This window comes from Sabethes cyaneus, chromosome 2 (assembly GCF_943734655.1).
Source record: "Sabethes cyaneus chromosome 2, idSabCyanKW18_F2, whole genome shotgun sequence".
Taxonomy (NCBI): Eukaryota; Metazoa; Arthropoda; class Insecta; order Diptera; family Culicidae; genus Sabethes; species Sabethes cyaneus.
The window spans coordinates 14611233-14631364 of NC_071354.1; the positions used below are offsets into that span (position 1 = coordinate 14611233).

Below are 20132 nucleotides of genomic sequence, written 5' to 3' on the forward strand. Positions count from 1 at the left end.
GCCATTAATAGAGAGGCACGGCAGTTGATGAATCAGATACGATTCGTAGGTACTTAAAAGAATCAACGAAGGCATATAATATGCGTTGATTCGTTGATGGATTGCGAAATGAAATACCTAGTTGATTTATAAATTATATTGAATCGTTCGTGCATAAAGTTTATTACCACAATTTTAAACGAAGTTAAATGAGGGACCGTTGGTTGCAGCCATGCTGCGCAGGAGAGCTCTCTTCGAAGTTCAAGGGAGGTAGTTTTGTTTTTGTTACCAGTTAGTTGAATGGTACTTAGGTGCCTCAATTTCATTGCGCAATTTTGCCCGATTCAATACGTTTATAATTGAGACCAATGACGATTAAATAAATACAACAGAACAGAAGGGAACGGAAGAACAATAAATTTTTGAATCACTTTTTTCTCTGATTTCGTTGAATATATTCTTATTTATTTACCTTAGCAAATATGTGGTTTTATTTTGCCTCATGTTTTGCCATTTTAAACAGTCTATACTAAATTGGAATGGAAAAAAAGAAACTGCAATTTCATAACCAATTATCTCGGCTATGAACTATCGAGATCGAAATCATTGTTCTCGCGGTATGGCGATGAAAGTGCTCCTTGTTTTAAAGTACACAAAAGGAGTGTAAACGGGATTCATTCAAATTAAAATATATGCTGTATCATGTGAAAAGTTTGATCGATTCTGATCACATAATTGTTGTTTATACTAAGTATAATGGCTGGCACGTAATGCAGTTGGTTCTAGCGGATGTTAGCACATTTATTGTTAAAACGATCTGAACGAAAAAAGAAACTCATTACAACAAGCTGGCGCAACATGCCTCACTGTGAATGATTTTTTTTCCTTTACGGGATAATCACCACGATCAGCGCTTAGATCCATTGTGATTGGCCCGAGGCGTTTGTTGTATTCTGTACTTTATTTGGTTTTGCCATATATAATCGTGACTGAGGAAATGATATACGTATTATTATTATTGCTTATGTGTATAAGAGAGTTTTTAAACTCTTCCTTCGAAGCTTGCTCTACTAACCAGTTTCGCCTCGTTATGGAGCCTAAGTCCTTCCTAGATAGGTCTTCCGTCCAGTACACAAACTATAAGAGATGTTAAAGGGATAGTATAGAATTCAGCACGAAAGAAGGGTAAATATAAGAGGCCTGAGAATAAACCCATGCTCATTGACATGACATTAAATGGTGTTGATTCTACTAAATATTCCAACCCACGATCATTCGCTTATCAGTAGACTCTGTAACCTTGCGGTTTATGAGCAGGAAACAATAACAGAAGTTCTGAGTACATGTTTTCCTTACAGCGAACGATGTCGACCAGATATGTCGTTCATGATTTGTGGATTTGATTATACCGGCAATCTTTCTGGTAAATTTTGAACTACCGCTAAATAATCTTTATAAAGATCCCTGGTTTTATCATTATCGGAACAAATTCTACCTGTATTCACTGAGGACATAATTTCGTATTTTCTTATAAACTACATTCGTAACTGATACAAAATTCCAAAACTATTTGTAGGTTTATTTTTTACCGCTTATTTTTTTAAATCTTATTGCGAATGGTTCGTATTTGGTACGAGAACTCATTCGAAGCACATTTTGCACCAAAATGCATTTGATGCACGGTTAATGTCTGGCATCGTTATCGCGATCGAGATCGGGCTGCGAAAATTTTATGTAAGAGAAAATATACTTGGGCAATTATCAGTGCGTAGGAATCTCATATTCAATTTATGCAATACGCCTGAATTGTTGCAATATAATGCTCATTTTTTCTGTTTCTAGTACAGATGTAATGAATGAAACATTGCCAGCCTGAAGCCAACGATTCGAGCGAATCACTTGCGTTCGTGTTCGTGTTGTTCTCTACATTCATTCATTCTCAATAATAGTGCATGAAATCAAATGTGAATAATTCATTCATTTTGAACTGCCGATAACGGCAAACGAAATTACAATAAACGCAAAACATTGCACCGACGAAATTTTAAATAATTTCTTTTAGCCAGGTTGATTTTAAAAAGCAGACAGTTTGAACAACTAAACTTTAAGACCTTAAATATCAGTCAAGAGCAAGCCAGTTTAGTCGAGCAATCAGTCAGCACTGCAATTCATGAATGAATCGTTTTGAAGGGTAGAAAACTGAGAAAGACAAACACTGTCAGCAGTTCAGTAGTGAAGTTCATGAGCTGACAGCAGGCTTCATTTTCAGATTTTTGCTCAGTAGTCTAAAGATAAAACTATACTTTCTCCAATAATAATGTAGATAATAATTAACACTACAATTGCCCTTTACACTACTTTTTCAAATTCTGTTTAGTTGAGGTGCTGCAGTCAAATGAGCATTTACTGAGCAAAAAACCGAGAATGAAGCCTGGCTGACAGATAAAATAATACTACCAGGGGTAAAACTGTGTACGCTGAATGCGTTTTATAGAGGGGAACTTCGATATAACGAAATGTACGATTTTCAAGTTGTACGTTATATCGAATTGTACGTTATATAGAAGCATACACGGGTAGAAATTTGATCTCCAAAACGAGCAAAATGACTCATGATTCCCGGTTTCTCGCTCATGATTTATGAAAATACACCATGAATAAAAATCATGATATCATGAGCTTCTTGCAGTACAACACAACGCAAAACCATGAACTATTATTCATGATTTTGTGCTGTCTGATATGGCAGTTCAGTCATGATTTGACATGAACTCACATTTCATGATTTTATGATTTCATTCATGGCATAGGAATCAAATTTCTTTCCGTGTACAAAAAGAACTGCAAAAACAAAAATATAGCTCATATTACTTTATTTTGTTACTGTTTGACTACGTTTAATAAATAATGATAATATAACCCACCTAGAAGGGCGTAGGAACCTTTTTAGCGTTTTTCCGGCACAGTCCTGTAGAGTAAGGAGGGGTAAAAGTGCGATGGGGGTAAAAGTGCAATGCAATGATTTATCGGTGCAGATTCCAAGTAAATTGACTACATTGGCATGGATGGGTGATTACTTTGACAGCTTGAATTTAAGTAAACGTTAGTTATTTACGAAGCATAGTTGCTGAGTTATGTGCAAATGTTATTTTGGGGCGGTTTTGATGTAATTTTTCGTTATACGGCAAATACGATATCAACAGAAGAAAACTTGTTGAAAATTTGTGACAGCGTTTCACATCACTCACATATCTGTTTTGAAAAGAATTTACAAAATATATTTCGCTTTTCCATAATTTAATCACACTCTGTCAAGGGCCTAGCGGGGCATAAGTGCGATTCACGGACGGGGCAAAAGTGCGAATCATGGACGAGGTAAAAATGCATAGGTAATTATATACAGTCGCAGATTGAAGATAATATAGTTTCGTTGGCTACTGCTGTGCTAATTTCATGGATTCGAGCTTCGCACTTTTACCTCGCGGTATTCGCACTTTTGCCCCCGATCGGCACTTGTTCAGAAAAATGAAAAATTTGTTTTGCATAACACTATTATTCCGGATGATTTATAGTTGAATGTGAAGATATTGAGTTATCGCATTAATATAAAATATATTTTGTTGTTTGTGCTTATTTATATTTCATGAAAATTGATAACAACTTAAAAACTTATGCCCCGCCCTACTCTATATACTTACTCTTTTTAAGGAAATCGATTTGCTAAAGTCCGTATAAAGTGTTTTGTCGTAGTCGAGCGTCCTTTGAAAAAGTCGTATTGCGTTTCTGCAATTCTGTTTTTAATTTAAAGGAATAATTTTTCATTGATAATTGTTTCCAATAGTTGTAGAATGCAAAAGAATGGCAGTATCACGATAATTATATACGTCACCGTACCGTTTAGTTTGTTTCGAATACCGCTTGGTTGGTTTCGAGGTACGATGCTGGTCTACCAAGCCAGTCGTCGTATATTCGAATCTCAGTTATGCGGTGCTGCTAGAGGTAGTAAGATTGTTGCAGTAGCCCCGTAGCACTGTCCTGTACTCTAATAGCCGGCTGTAAAGTCTATCGATAAAGAAGGGTCAAGTGTTAGAAAGACGTTCAAGTCCAAGACTTACCTTTTTTACATACGTCAGATTTTCAGCCCGATTTAAAGATGATTACCAAATTCATATTGTACGAAGATTCCGGATTTCAGTGCAAAGTAAAAACCGAAACAGAGGAGCCGATAAAACCTTAGTCTAAAAGTTTAATGATTCAGTCACTGACTCAGAAGTCTTCATTACAGAAGCAATTTTGTTGGCTTTTAATATCCTCAGGGTATCTTCGAAAGTCAATGTTATCCATACGCTGACATCTTTGTTCGCTACGACGCTGACATCTTTGTCCTTTACTAGTTTTCTGAACGAAAGACTATACACGAAGCCCCATTTGTGCAAAATTTGGATGAATATACTGTACGATATTTAAAATGATGGTTACCTTGGTTGGTTTAGAGTATTTATAGTTACCAGAAGAGTGTCTAATTTTGTTGCTTATGCAGTTCGTATAAACAATCACTACCTATACCACTTATAACAAGCATATAAAGTTTACAATTCAACGACAAGGATTTATTTGTTAACAACAATGATAACTTAGTTCCAACCGAGAGTCCGAATGGTATTGTAACATTTCTTAATATTAAGTTTTAGAATACAGGATCAGTCCTTTCTACTCTTACATTTGTTTCGATCCTTTCCTCGGTGATTCATATTGTTGGTTACGAACATGGTTTTGCCTGCACTTCGCTTTCGCGGTAGTAAATTGATTATTTATTATTTTTGCTAATTGAATAAATATGAAGAGTTTGGTTTAATCAGTCGCAAGAATTATTTGATTATTTCTTTGAGGCCAGGGCAATACCACACATCAGGCTTGGCATACTCTCTTTGCTTCGTTGTCCCTCTTTTGGCTACAACGAAGCAAACGTCTTTAAGACTTGATTCTTCTTTATCGACAGACTTCGCAGCCGGTGATAGCAGGTTAAAGTACAGGACAATTTGGGGGCTAGTGGCAAAAATCATACTGTCTTTAGTAGCACCGCCTAGTCGAAATTCGAACATCCGACGACTGGCTTTTTAAACCAGCATTGTAACTCGTTGCTAACTGGGCGCAGTACAGCGTCTCAATCAAAAAAGTGGTGTATGGGGCAATCGTAGAAATTATTATTATCAATATTGCTGCAGAAAATATAGTTTTATCGTTCATGTTTATGGCGCTATAGGGTTGCAATGTCATTGGTAGAAAAAGCGCTCTTTTTGCTATTAATGCAATGATATTGTAGCCCCATAGTGGGTTAAATGCAAAAGATAAAGGTTTACTTTCTTCAGCAATATTGTTGATAGTAGTAAACTGTGCAGGTGCCCTACATATCACTTTTTCGAATTCTGTTTGGGTAAGTCGCTGTAGTTAAATGAGCAAAATCGAAGCGAAAAAAGCGGCCTAAGTCTACCAGACATAAATATTATCCTTTCACTTTCTTGTTTTTATTGACTTTATAGTAATCAGGCTTAACTTTTCTTTTTTTGAGAAAGAGTAAATTGATATAGATTAGAAAAAAAAATGGATTGATATAGAAAGTGAAAAATTGGATGAATCCTTACCCGGAATAAAATAACCATAACACGAAGATAAAAATTATTGTACCAGTAGGATACCAAATACAGTAAAGACATTAAAATTTATCATCAGAAAAGATAACCGTACCATCAAACTTATTGTAGTTCACCATAACTTCATGGTTTACCATTAAAATGACGGGTTGTTACGTATCTTAACGTGAAACTAGCAGTCATTAAATTTTCATCGGAGAGCCCAATTTCGGAAGCAGTATTTGGGCCCAAAAGCTGGGATCTATTTATAGAAATGTATTCACTGTATGTATTCTTGCCAATCTGAACACAGCGAATATTTTCTACGAACAAAATTTTTATTTCATACAAAAAAAACTACTTTAGAAATTTATCGATGACGACTAATTTCACCTTAACAATAAAAAAAACTTTTTTCGCGAACAAACATTTTCATTTACAGTAGAAGTTATCGTTTTTTTACGGTAATATGGTAATATGGTGTGGTAAAATATAATTCAAAAAAGCAGCAAAATTGTGTTGAGATGTGGCCAATTTTATTCCATAAAATAAGAAACAAAAATGTGAATAAAACTTGAATTCCCTACATTTTTACAATAAATATATCATAACTTTAAATGTACACAATAAAAACTGTTGCAGACGCATTGTTTCTCCAACAAAATGTAATGTAAATTCTTTAACGGGTAGTTTCATACACAAACCTTGTTATTTAGTGTTATGCAAAGGTTGAATTTTATAGAAATCAAGCGGTTTTTACAGAAAATTTTAATATCCTGCTTTAAATGGAGAAAATCACGAAGAATGCTTGTGGAAGTTTATGACGACAATGCTCCTACTGATGATAAATCGAAATGCAGGGAATGGTTTCGACATTTTAAGGATGGTTGATTTAAAAAATTAAAAGGCATTACTCGATGATGGTCCGAGTGAAACGCAAGAGGAGCTTACTGAACCGTTGTGAGTGTCACAGCAAACAAATTATGCTCGATTGAGATTCATTATGATATAAATGAATTTCAATTTGTATTCCCAATAATTGGCAAAATGTTCGGCACCTCGAATTTCATCAAAAATGGTTGAGGTAACTAACAAAGTAAGTAAAGTTTTGGCGCTACTTTCCGATGGAATTTGGCCTTCTGCTACTTTGTTCGACAGACTTCGCCATCAACTGTTCAAGTGTACAGGACGATCCTATTGACTCTAACATTCTCTCCCAGTCGAGACTCGAGCATACGACGACTGACCACTTTTTAAACCAGTGCAGTGTCGTACCGGTGAGGTCAACTGGGAGACCAACTGAGGTAATATAACTCATTGGCACAAGTCAATAATTTCATTTTTACGCAGATTTTTATTAACGCTTCTTGTATACTCTGCAATAAGGGCAATAACAATGAAACGAAGTCGAGTTTTACGATTAATTTTCAGGGATACAATGGATACACTTTCTCAAGTTTTACACTCGATGTATCGCGATGGTTGGTTTTCTGTGCGAGCAAAAAGTTTATTTGCACACGGCGTTGTTTCATTTGCGTACTCATATTGAGCCCATTGAGCTCAGTTGTTGTGTAAGAGAAGAGCGAAATTGCTTTTTTATTCTATTGTAGAGAGGTTCAAATAAACCAACAAGTCTTGTATGAAATCCATATTTACAACTATTTAAATTTCAAATTGACTCCTGTAAAAGTATTTTGCAATGTTTTGTACGTTAAATCACTGCACAGTTCTACAAAAAAAAAGTCAATTTAAATGCACAAAGACGGGATTACCACTGTTTGCAAGTACAAGAAAAATTACATTTTTAGCTTTGTTTGTTGCAGCCAGATCTAAAATCGCGGTTTTATATGGCTTATCGTCCTAAAAGGGATAAAGAGTTGTTTTTTGTAGAGCTATGCTATCTTCATACACAATGCAATTTTGTTTTCGCTGTGATATTAAAAATTTAGTTAAACAAGTTATTTAGTAAACTCTACAATCCCCTTACTACCCGCGGAATTCGCAAACTTGGGTAAAAATGAACGTTATACAAACTTAATAAGCGTTGTTTCAATGATTCTCCCTTGCCTAATTTTAGCCCCTTTCCTACTCCCTCTTTGTTTCCCCTGAGACACTAACAACACCATTTGCATCAAATTGTGCCACAGACTACTATTATAAGCAGACTTAGGCCTTTATTCATTAGTACAGTAATGTTTCGATTTTGTCAGCTCAGTCCAGACAGTAACCTTCTATCTCTTCAGCAAAGATAGAAAAATCCTGTTTCTCATAAATGAAAAATCGTTAAAATCAGTTTTTCTATTTTAGCTGCTTTTGTAGTTGTTGTAGGACTTTTTCCTGTTTTACAAAGTTGTACAAATAGTAAAAATACACAGCATTGCTGAATATAGTATACTTCTATCTTTGCTTGTTTAGGAACCATAGAACTTTTACTATAAAAATACCCTAATTTTGACCCCGAACTACTCGCAAGAAGGCATCATTTTATTCAAAAACTCTTCCCAGAGAATCAGAATAGTTTCAAGCCGGCTGAAAAGTTTTATAAATCATGTTTAAAAGCACAAAAGTTAAACAAAATTTATAGGCTGACAAAATCGGGATAAAAAGCTGATAAAATCGGGGGTAGACAAAATCGGGAGCTGACAAAATCGGAACATTACTGTAGTAGTTCTGGACTACAATTGAAAGCATCGAAATATCGGAAGCTTGCTCAGCACACTTTCGACTGAAGGCGTTGTTCGAGTTTTATTTGGTAGAAGTCTGAGTAATTGTCATGCTAAAGTTCATTTTCTTGGAAAGTCTAAAAGTATTATTTTAAGTTGTACTGCAATAAAAAATAATAATAAATAAAATATACAGGCACGTGTACTTTTATTATTGTTTACAATCTCATTCATTAAGGGAAAAAGGTCTATAGTATTTATATCCCCTAGGGACACATTTCAGCAGAAAGTGTGACACAGGTATCAGCCATGAGATCAGGCATTCCGTGCCATAAAGCGAGAAGATCTGTTCTGTTGTTAAGTTGAATAGATGAGTTGTGCTGTTTACAGATTTATGATTTTTAGCTGTGTTTAAGTTTTACATAAATTTTTATTCGAATAAAGGAGATAAACGTTATTCGAAGGTTGGCGGATGGCCTTTCTCTGCAAATATGTTCAGTTGTGTTCAACTACATTCGATGGGAAATAATGGGGTAAATACTTTTACGATTCTGTGTTTTCAATTGTCGGCGGATAGTTTACTTCAAAGAAAGCTCCGAAGTTTTCGTTGAAGGCACACAGATTTAGAACAACAAAGCATAAATCAACATTTGCTTGTTTTTGTTTCGCGAAACATGCTAACAGTAATGTACACGTGCGTGCCAACGTGTGTTTTGTTTTGTTGCATTCATCTGTTTATTATGCACGTCGGGACGAGTGCATAGGTACCTACCCACTATTATTCTTTCTCTTCAACATTTTCTATCCACTTAAGCAGAGTGGTTGCTTGTCCAGATGGATTTCGATCAAAAAGTAGGAAGAAGAAACGGTTTTTCTGGTATTTAGTTCGGAATAGGATTTTCAGAGAACTTTCAGTCAGACAACTTTCATTTCTGTAGTGAGCTCACAAAATATTCACTTTACAAATCTGTCGTACGCAATAAAGATTTTGCCAGAAAGTATTGTTGCAAAAAACAAAGCCTTGTCTAATCTATCTAATCTAATCTCACACTAAGGCAACCAATTCTTGAAAGCATCCAGAAAAATGACGAGTACTTCAATCAATCATTTTTCTTGTCAACGGTCCGGGCACTGCGCAGTATGTAGCAAGGAATCGAGGAATCAAGTGGAATCAGAAATAATACCTAATTCCATCAAACTCCTTGAAATCAAGGAGAAGGAAGAAAGCGTGGACCTTCCGTACCAAACGTTTCCCATACACATAGATAATGATTTATTTACAGTCGCTGGAAGTATCTTTGCTAATAAAGGTTAAGTGATACTCGGTCCCTCGGGGATGAACCACCAGAAGCCAGGCTGCAATTGACCAAGGATATAGCGCCTTATTTCGCTCTCTAAATTAGATTAGTCTACCAAAAATATTAGTTTGAATAACAGCACACTTGAAAATAAAGTTGTGTGGTTTAATGGTTGCCTAAAACTACGGTTGTAAGGTTAGGAACTGAACACCACACGACCCCGAACCTCCTCACTTGGCTACTCCATTATACAAATTGAGGTATTTCCAGGTATGGCCACGTGGAGGCGCTAGGTAGGGGGTTGCAAAGACACTAAAACCTTGGGCTTAAAAATCTTTCTAAGACTCGCCCCTTATTTATTATCGCATAATATTAACATATGTAATCAAGGTAATGATCCCACATTTGTTACGTCAACTAGACAGGAAGTTCTTAATCTAACACTTTGTAGTTTTAAATTATCAGATATGATTGAGAATTGGAATGTGTCGAATGAGTAATCGTTATCTGATCATCTTTACCTATAAAAATGGATTTCTGTCTTCCTGTCTGTCGGGATGTTCCTTATAGAATCGAAAACTACTGAACCAATCGGCGTCAAAATTGGCATGTAGGGGTTTTTGGGGCCAGGGAAGGTTCTTATGATGATTAGAGACCCCTCCCCCACTAAGAGGGGGGATCCCATAGAAATGAAACACAAATTTCTGCATAACTCGAGAACTAATCAAGCAAATGGAACACAATTTGACATGTGGGTGTTTTTGGAGACAAGATTTTTTTCTATGGTGAATTTAGACCTCTCCCTTCTTTAGAAGGGGAATTATGGCTCCTCTCCCCTTTAAGAGGGAGGGCTTCCTTACAAATGAAAAACAAACTTTCTCATAACTCGAAAATTAATCAATCAAATGGAACCATATTTGGCATGTGGGTGTTTTTGGAGGCAAAATTTTTTTCTATGATGAATTAGGACCCCTTACCTTTTTAGGACCGCCCAGTTAGCTTCGAGGTACGACGCCGGTCTAACAAGCCAGTCGTCTTATGTTCGAATCTCGGCTAGGCGGTGCTTGCTAGTTAGAGTCAGTAGGATTGTTGCACTGGCCCCGTAATTTTCCTGTACTCTAATAGCCGGCTGCGAAGTCTGTCGATAAAGAAGGGTAATGTCTAAAGACGGTATAAACCCATGGCTTTGCTTTGCTTTTACCTTTTTAGGAGGGGGGGAGGGGGCTCCCATACAAATGAAATTCAAGTTTCCTCATAACTCCAGAACTAATCAAGCAAAAGGAACCAAATTTAGCCCCCCGTAGAGATCACCTCCATCTAGGTTTATTTATTTTCCTTGATCTACCGACCTCTATTACTTTCCTTCAGTTGGGTCACCACTGCGAAATGGTACTTTCTACGAAAAGATTGTACCATTTCATCACGCGTAAGTTTTTTCGCGAAATGGTATTTTGCGAAACTCTATATTCCGCGTTATGGTCAACCGAGAATTGGTGTTCCGCAATATGGTATTCGGCGAAATGGTTTGTAATGATGGCGAATTTTTAAATGCTATCCGCTTTATTTTATCAGGTTAAGCAATGGGGGGAGTTGTTTTCTATTTTACTGTGAGGAAAATTTGTATATTAAAATACCCATGAACTTCTCGGAAACTTGCAAAACTTGAGATTGTGATAAAGGTCATCCGAGATTCAGGATTTATGTACAACACAGTTTAATTTTTGGCAATACGAAGTTTGTCGGGTCAGCTAGTAAACATATAATTATTAATTACTATTCCATCGAGCAACTTGAAACAGTCTCGTCAACATTTACCACTAATATCATGACAGCTTTTGAGGAAAGCTGCCCACTGAAGCGGAAAACTTCAAGCAAAGACGCGTCATGGTGGAATCGAAAGCTTGAAAAGCTTAGAAAATTAACTAGGAAACATTTCAACAAAGCCAAGGCTACTTCTAATTGGGCTAATTGTAGAGAATGTCTAACAGAGTACAATCGAGAAATTCGTAAATCTAAAAGAAGGGATTGGAGGAATACATGCGAGCAAGTTGACAGCTTGCCCGTTGTAGCAAGACTTCACAGAGCCCTTTCAAAAGATCACACTAATGGACTTGGAAGCCTTAAAAATAAACATGGCCAGTTTACAACCGATTCTCAGGAATTGCTTAGTATCATGATAGACACACACTTTCCAGGTTCAATTCAAAGGTCTTCCGATGACGCACAGAGCATCAACGCAGCTCAGTCTAGTTCAATGAGGGACGAACATAGAGTTCAAGAATTAACCAGTGCTATTTTCACGGAGTCGAGAGTTTAGTGGGCAGTGGATTCTATTAGTCCCTTCAAGTTTCCAGCATTAGATGCAATTTATCCAGTGCTATTACAAAAAAGCAAGGATATCACGGTTCCTCTTCTGGCAAAGATGTTTAGGGCAAGTTTGATACTAGGATACATTCCTAAGAAATGGCGAGACGTCCGGGTTATGTTCATTCCTAAAGCGAACGAAAACGCGACAGGACAAATTCCAAAGCATACAGAGCAATCAGTCTCACATTTGTGATTTTAAAAACGTTTGAAAAAATCATGGCTCTTCATATCAAATTATCATATTTGAAAAGAAGACCTTTGAACTAATTCCAGTTTGCCTACCAAGCAGGAAAATCAACTGAAACAGCACTTCATACGTTGATTTCAAAAACAGAAGTCTTTTGACAGTAAAGAAATCTCACTTGCAGCTTTTCTTGATATTGAGGGAGCATTTGACAATGCCTCCCACAATTGAATAAATAAAGCCATGGAGAAACGCGCTTTTTAAAGGTGCAATTCCAACTGGATACATGCTATGCTAACCAACCGCACAATAACTACAAAACTGGGAGGATCTACTTTAACGACAAAACCAACTAGAGGTTGCCCTCAAGGGGGAGTCCTATCTCCTATGCTGTGGTCCCTAGTAGTCGATGATCTTCTAAATAAATTGGCTGAAAAAGGCTATGAAGTCAAAGGATTCGCTGACAATATAACAATAAGGGGAAAGGGAAGTAAGGGGAAACATGAACATACTATTTCCAATAGTATGCTGTCTGCCCTGAACTACAGAATTAAATGGTGTGACTTGGAAGGACTAAGTATTAACCCTTCTAAAACAGTCATAATACCATTTACAAGAAGAAGGAAATACAGTATTGCAGCTCTTTAGCTGAGGGGAGTCCAATTGCAGCTATCCAAACGTACAAAATACTTGGGTGTTATACTTGACCATAAGCTAAATTGGAACGATCATCTAGAGTATCATGCAATCTCAAAAGCAAACAATGCTCATTGGGCTTGCAGCAATACATTTAGCAAATAGTGGGGACTTAAGCCGAGGATGACTCACTGGATCTATTCGGCAATTGTGAGACCCAGACTAACATATGCTTCGCTATTGTGGTGGCCTAAAACTACACAAATAACAGCTCAAAAAATGCTTGGAAAGCTACAACGTATGGCGTACTCTTCAATAACTGGAGCAATGACCAGCACGCCTTCCAAAACTCTAGATGCTCTTGTATATCTTCTACCTTCATTTAAGAAAGATTCCCTATAGTTGGTGAAATACTTTGTTTAAATTTGGTTTAAAAACTTTTTTATTCTTAATGTATTGATTCCGTGTACAATATTCTCAATCGTGTAAGTTTTTCAGATCAACATTAACATATCCGATTAAAAGATAAGTTTTTTGATTTAGTCCTTCTGCTCTACTAAATACTAAAATCTTTTATATTTGAGATTTCAAAAGCTTACCCAAAACTTCAACTTAATACTTTGAAAGTAACGACCAAAACATCACTCTGATTAATTCATGTTAATACCTCAAAAAGGCGATTAGCTTCATCAACAGCCGGTGTTTAGACATACGAGCGTTAACACACATTCAGTCAATTACTATTTTATATGCTATAAAGCCGTAAAAGGCTGCACAAAAATAAGAAAATCTTCTTGTTTACAATTACAGCCTTGAAAATTATTTTTATTACATTATTTATACTTTATAATAGCTAACTAACTTTATTACTTGAAAAATAATGACATATTTTTCCAGTTAAGGTATAATGAAGAAATATATGACAGTTCGACATGCACTGATTATGTGAAAAAAGGCAATAAATTATTGCATCTACATTTTCGTTAAAAAAAAGTTTAATAAATTTCTGCTGTAACTCCTTCGGCGAATCAAAACCACAATCATATGGAAAACATCTAGCCCCGGTAACAAGCTGTCTAGAACAAATCTCACATAACTCTGACACATTTGGATACTTTTAAATGTTGCTGTCACTCTGCGTCAAGCATCGAAACACATCTTGCAGCCGCAACCAACCGTTCAGCAGCTCAACTGGCTTCCATCCACGGTAGCTAGGGCAAGGGTTTCACTCGGAGTTACATTTCTTGCCTGTTGCCACCGATGCCGCCTGCCTGCCTGCCTGCCAATGCCGCTGGCACTGGCGGCTCACTGACAAATCCCATTCATGATCGGCAGTGACATGCTGAACTCTCTGTCGATTATATTGACGGGTATAAATAATCTTTCACTCACTGCATTCACCTACCGCCCAGTCGGTAGAAGAGCCGGTCGGTCGCTTTCGGTCGTTATTTCTTGCAAATAATCCACCCGTGTTTGAGCACCTACCGACCGACCGATGCGACCGTCAGGGGAGGATGAATTTTCCGCTCTATTGTAAGCGCCGAACAGCAACGGCAGCGGCGGCATACAATCTAAAAATATTTTCCAACGTTTTGTCCTCACCGTGTTGCAGCAGCAGCCACCAGCGGTAGTCAATAAATTTCTTTGCACAATCCCGACATGACCGAGAGGGAGAAAAAAGAAGTATGATGGAAGCAAACCTACTTTGCCAGTGCATCCTGCAACTGATTGCATTTTCTTTATCATTGATTTCACCTACGCAAAATGATGAATCCAATAGCAATATCCAATAATGGTGAAAGGAAGCACATTCAATCTACGTTTGTTTGTTTTCTTTTTTTTTTCGTCTTGATTTCTGAAGAGAGAAAATGTTTTCTGCCATCATACAGCACAGACATTTCCTATTTTTATCAGTCATGTAGTAAAGCTTCCATCCACTCTGAAACGAGCATCATTGGATGGTAAATCTCTTTGAATAGGTTTATTATCCGGCAGGTAACCTTCTTTGCCCGTGTCGAAGGGTTGTTTAGCTCTGGGATAAAAATTTATTCATATTTTTTCCCTATAAGATGTAAATACATTAATAATAGGGTACGGAACCGAAAAAGTGGGGGGGGGGCGTATAACTCCCGAACCCTGCGGCGATCGGGACCACTCAAAGTTATATTTAAGAAGGGCCTAAGATTTAAAGCGGTCGTGTAATAAACTTGACAAATTTACTGCCCGCTTAAGTTAAAATGTTGCTGAATGTGGATTCTGTGAGCCGGAATGGTTTTCGGATGTGTTTTGCATCATCTACCATAGAAGGAGATGGTGGGAGTGAAATTCTTTTACGATGGCGCATTTATTACGTTTCCGAAATCAATTTAATCGTTGCCATGACCGAACGGCGGCGGCGGCAGTAGCAGCAGCAATAGAAAGGTCCCGCAATAAACAGCTTCCGGTCCGAATCGCTTTTCCGTCGTCGTCGTCGTCGTCGTCAACGCTATTATGTATTACGATTACTAATGTCTCCATCGAAGAAGCGGCTTTCAAATGTCAATGCACCAGACAGACAGACAAACAGACAGTCAGCCAGCCAGGCAGCCAGCCAGCCCAGGCGACAGTCAGCCTTTGACCGATGAACGGAAACGAGTTTTATTGGCTCTAGTGCATCCAGCACCAGGAAGGCAATAAGTTATGCTGCAAGCATTCAAATGCAATCTTTTTATTCACTGAAGCTTGCTAGTACGGACAAATCATTCGAATTACCAAGAAGGTCATGTTTTTATTGCCAATAACTCAATACGGTTGAGAATTATTAAGTTTCACAAACGGTGCTGAAATATTTCACAGCTTAAGCTGCAACATTTCAAAGCTGACGTGTGAATATTTCCTAATTACAAGTTTCGAGTTATTCTCCACTTAATTTACCTCTCGTATTTAAATACGACTCTTAACAAGTTTGTTGATTATTTCGATTAAGTTTTGTGCCACTAGGTTGTAATTATAAGCGACGGAAACTCAATAATTCATCAATACTGAGTGCGTCCGACCCTAAAAGTTTCCCTCCCTATCCTAATACCATAGTTTGCACCTTTTCTTACGATGCTGTTTTCCTTCCTAATTCTCCCAAAGGCTTTGGAAAAACAAAACAAAAATATGTTGTTGACAAAACGAACCGATCACTTACTTTCATCGCAAATCTTCCACCACAGCTTGTTGTAGCCGCCTGTCACGGAACTCAGAACACGGCAACTTCGCCACCAACTGCAAATAGGTACCCCTACTGACGCATCGCTGCGGCAAAACAAGGTTTGATCGGCAAACATTCATTCCCCCAGCCGCGCACCGCCCGCCCGCCGAACTGTAGCAAAAATAAAAAAAAATAAAAAAGAAACCATTAACGCGCCGGGCGGAGAGCGCTTGAAATTTATCGTCCGTGTGATACCAATCAAAAGGCACCCCTACTAAAAACGTAATTTTTATTGATGATGCATTCTGCTGTTATTTTCTGTGTGCTTCTTCGGCACATATCATGATGACGGCTGATTGCGGCCGCTGCCGTTGCCGCTGCCGGCTCTGTGCCGCTTTTGGCCTTTGGTCGTCGCGCAAACAAGAACGTTTGCAAAAGCTTCTGCGCTTGCTGGCTGCGGCTGCGAGAACCAGGGCCAGGTTCAACCTCCTAGCCAGACCAGAACAGACCAGCCCAGCCCGCCCGAAGAGGGCCACACATTTTCGATTTGGCTTAACATCTCCCGCTGCTGGCCGATGCTATGGGTCGCTTTTGTCGGAATCCCATCAATGAATATATTTCTTCGAAGAGGAAGGAAAAAAAGCTGGTCTTTGCCTCCTGCTTTTCTGCGCCCCATGCATGTGTTTTCTGCCCTTGCACGCAGACGAAGGACTAGAGAGAAATAAGAAGTGAAAAAAATAGGGAACATTCTTTGGCTTTTTTTTCTTTCTCCCGGTGGAACCTTTCTAATTCATAACGAGCCATAACATCTGTTTGACAGGTAATAAAGTACTAAAACATTCGTTTTCTGTTCTTTTTCTTGTCTCTATTCGCACACTCACACGCACACATACAGGTATCGCGAGAAGGACAAGGATTCGCTGAACCTAGGCGGAGGAAGTGGAGCCGGTGCCGTGGAAGGAGGACTGGGCGGTGGTGGCCGGGAACCGCACTACAATCAGCAGCAGATTAGCGCCAACCATCGGAACTACGAGCTGGATCTGGAGCGGGACCATGTGCTGCCGACGTCGGCACCGAACGCGGAAATCCTCAAGAGCAACAGCAATCCGACCTATCCGAACCCGAACCGGCACCATGGCCACGACCGGCATCGGCACTCGAACTCGACGCCATACCCACACGGTGAGTTTGATTGAATGCTTTTTAGTAAAATGTCTTATTTCATCAAGGTCTTAGTACGCCATTTTGAATAATGCCTTTGTTTTTAAAAACGGTATATGAAAAATTAAAAAAAATCCCTCTTGAAAGTGTCTTGACGGAGCAATTGTATAGAGTTTGATAATTTTTTACAATTTTTTTATGAAAACTGTAAAAGAAATCTCTCAGCACCCTGTCATCATGAGAGAATCTAGAGTAGTTAACCACAATAGTTCAAAATAATGGACGCAGTGGTGAGAGTACCCAACAGAAGAAGAGTAGTTAACGATTAAAAAAAGTTCTAGCCTCAAAAATGGCTTAAATTGGTGCTTGCAAAACGAACTCTGTTCGCCATTTTTAAAATTGTTTCATCTAAATTCATCACAAGGCACTGTTAAATGCTAAGAATACCATCCGAACTGATCCCCACTGATGGTAACAAGTAGTTTGAAATCGGCCGAGTCGTCGGATACCCAAGTTGGAGATGGCGACCTACAAATTTAATATAGGGTTTCACAAGCACACAAGACTGTAAATACAGTTCAAATCGCAAAAAAAAAAAATAACTGGAGCGTCTGGAACACCCCGCACCAACCGTCCAACCGTGCTGCCAGTACTCCTATATTTTTGAACAAAGTTAATAAAGTACTTACAGTCACAGTAATAAAGTCACAACAAAGATTTGAAGACCGATTGCAAGAGCACCATAAGTTTAACTGTACTTGTTCAATTTTTGCTGAGAATTAGTTATACCTACTTACGTGAAAAGACTGACTTGAATTACTCAAACAAATTAGTTTTGTTGTGCAAACGCTCACCATAAATTCAGTTCTTCACATCATCGTTCAGATGATTGTGTCTTTGCAGTAAATTTTGCTGTATAGCCTCTCTTTCAGCACAACCAGGGCCAGTGCAGTGTAGGCCAACCAACCATTGACTTGGAGGTATGTCGTCGTTTAACTGACATTCGTTTACGGTCGACGCGAGCAATGCTTCTTGTATTCCCGGTTGTTTCACTTTTTTTTATTACCGCGCAATTCACGTGCCGAGCAAGCGAGCGAGAGGTTTTACAGGTTGCTCATTTATTTTAGAAAGTTCTGCTCAAAAGCGTTTGAAAATATAGCAACAGCTCAAGACACATTCATCTAAAATAAATGAAGGATGTCATTAATACGTCAAAAACGTTCATCAAGTTTCAAGGAGACAAAATTAAGTAACTTTAATTACGGCTTATGAGATGAATTGCGCGAAATGATACCTAAATTTTATGGGGATTTCGTCAAATGATTTTTAGTCCATAAACACATGAATGAAATGACTTCGAATGGTGTTTTTCAATTTTAATTTTTTGTTCGTGATTTTCAACATTTTTGGTTTAGGTTCTTATTCTTATCATCTTAATATTCGCTGAGTTAGAAATAACACAATTTTTTCAGCACAGAAATATTCTATGAAATATCCACTTCAAGCGTATTCATGATTACTAGTAAATTTCAAGAGATAGAGTTGGCAACCAAAAAAAAGTTTCATATTTTTTGCCAGTCAAAAAAATTCTACCGACAGTAAAGATACATTATCCATTGTTGAAAAAACGGTGTATATTTGAAAACGGTCCGTAAACGGGTGTTCGGCGAAACTTTCGTTTGACGTCGAAACAGGAGCGTTGTACGGCCATCACCGTCAACTTTGCGAATGCATCTCGTGATTCTACCAATCAACTGTTTGCAATTCGTGGCTCTCCAGTTATTTTTGTACACCAAGGAACTCAAAATCCCGAAGGAATCTTCGATTGGGCGCACTAAGCCAGATTTTACGGGTCGTGGTTTTTGGATAAAAATGGGAATGGGACCCAATGGGTATTCAGGAACGATTGTGTTTTTTTGGCGTAATGCGATGATACTCTATCCGGCCAAAACACGTATTGTCCATCTGCATGATGTTTTTGTGGAAACGAGATCAAAATTTTGTTCAAACATTCGTCTGGTGCATCTTAATTGACACCCAAACCAGAGGGCTTGCTGTTGAAGAAACGAGAAAGGGAACGATGCCCTTCTGAGGGGGGCTCTGTAACCGCAAGGTTACCAGTCTGCTTTGACAAGCGAATGGGCATGGGTTCGAATCTTAGTAGAATCAGGCCATTCGCTGGCAAAGTGACTTTAGCATGGGTTTATTCCCAGGCCCCTCACCACCCTTCCTTCGTTCTGAATTCTATGTTATCCCGATATGGCCTATTGACAGTGCAAAATGAGATCCTTATAGTTCAATGCACTGGTTTGCTGTTCCAGGGATGGCTATAATTGGGGACAGCGCTGTCATGTGGAGCGAGGTGGGTAAAGTAGAGAAAAAGCATTGAGGGAAGGGTACTAAAATTACACACAAGCACGCATAAAATTCAATAAGCATATCGCTCACTCAATAGCGACTATAGCCAAAATAAATGCAGTGCGGGTTATACAGCAAACACCCGGGCGATATCACAATAGATCAAACCAATACTGGTCGCAGTGATGAGTCCATACAGGAAAAAAAAAAGATGCCCTTCTGCATCCATAATTTTGGCTGATCTTTCACTGCCTTGCTTGCGAATAGTTGTTGGGCATCTTAGGATATGGGAAACAGTCGAAGCCGCAACATATTCGCTTTTTAAATGTTGTACCATAAACTTTTTCCCGAGATTTCTGTGGAATTTCGTAGAAGTGTACAACGCGCTCGCGGAATGCTTCTTGTTTTGACACCGTTTTAAGCAAAAATTGGCAAGCATAAACAAAAAAATACTGACCGAAAGAGGATAGAAAGAGCTAACATACTCTCATTTCTCCCTGAGCTCGTTTGTTGTTGAGTATAGGGGCTTCGAAAAAATTCCAAAATTTTAGTTGTCACCCGTTATTTTTGTAGTTAATTTTAGCTCAATCTCTACTACTTTTTTGTCCCTCTAACAAGTAAGGCTGGCCGAAAATGGCTTTTGTTTTTAGAGCTTGAGAGCCTTTTCCCGTTTCTGCAGCT

General features: G+C 38.2%; 1 protein-coding gene across 3 annotated transcripts in view; it reads left to right on the top strand.

Moving 5' to 3' along the window:
• Positions 1–20132, top strand: part of LOC128733462 (uncharacterized) — a 255703-nt gene that overhangs the window by 220302 nt on the left and 15269 nt on the right. For all 3 annotated transcript variants that reach the window (XM_053827061.1, XM_053827062.1, XM_053827063.1), the window contains one exon: positions 16828–17114. In XM_053827061.1, the coding sequence (XP_053683036.1) occupies positions 16828–17114 (287 nt within the window). The remainder of the gene's footprint in view (positions 1–16827; positions 17115–20132) is intronic.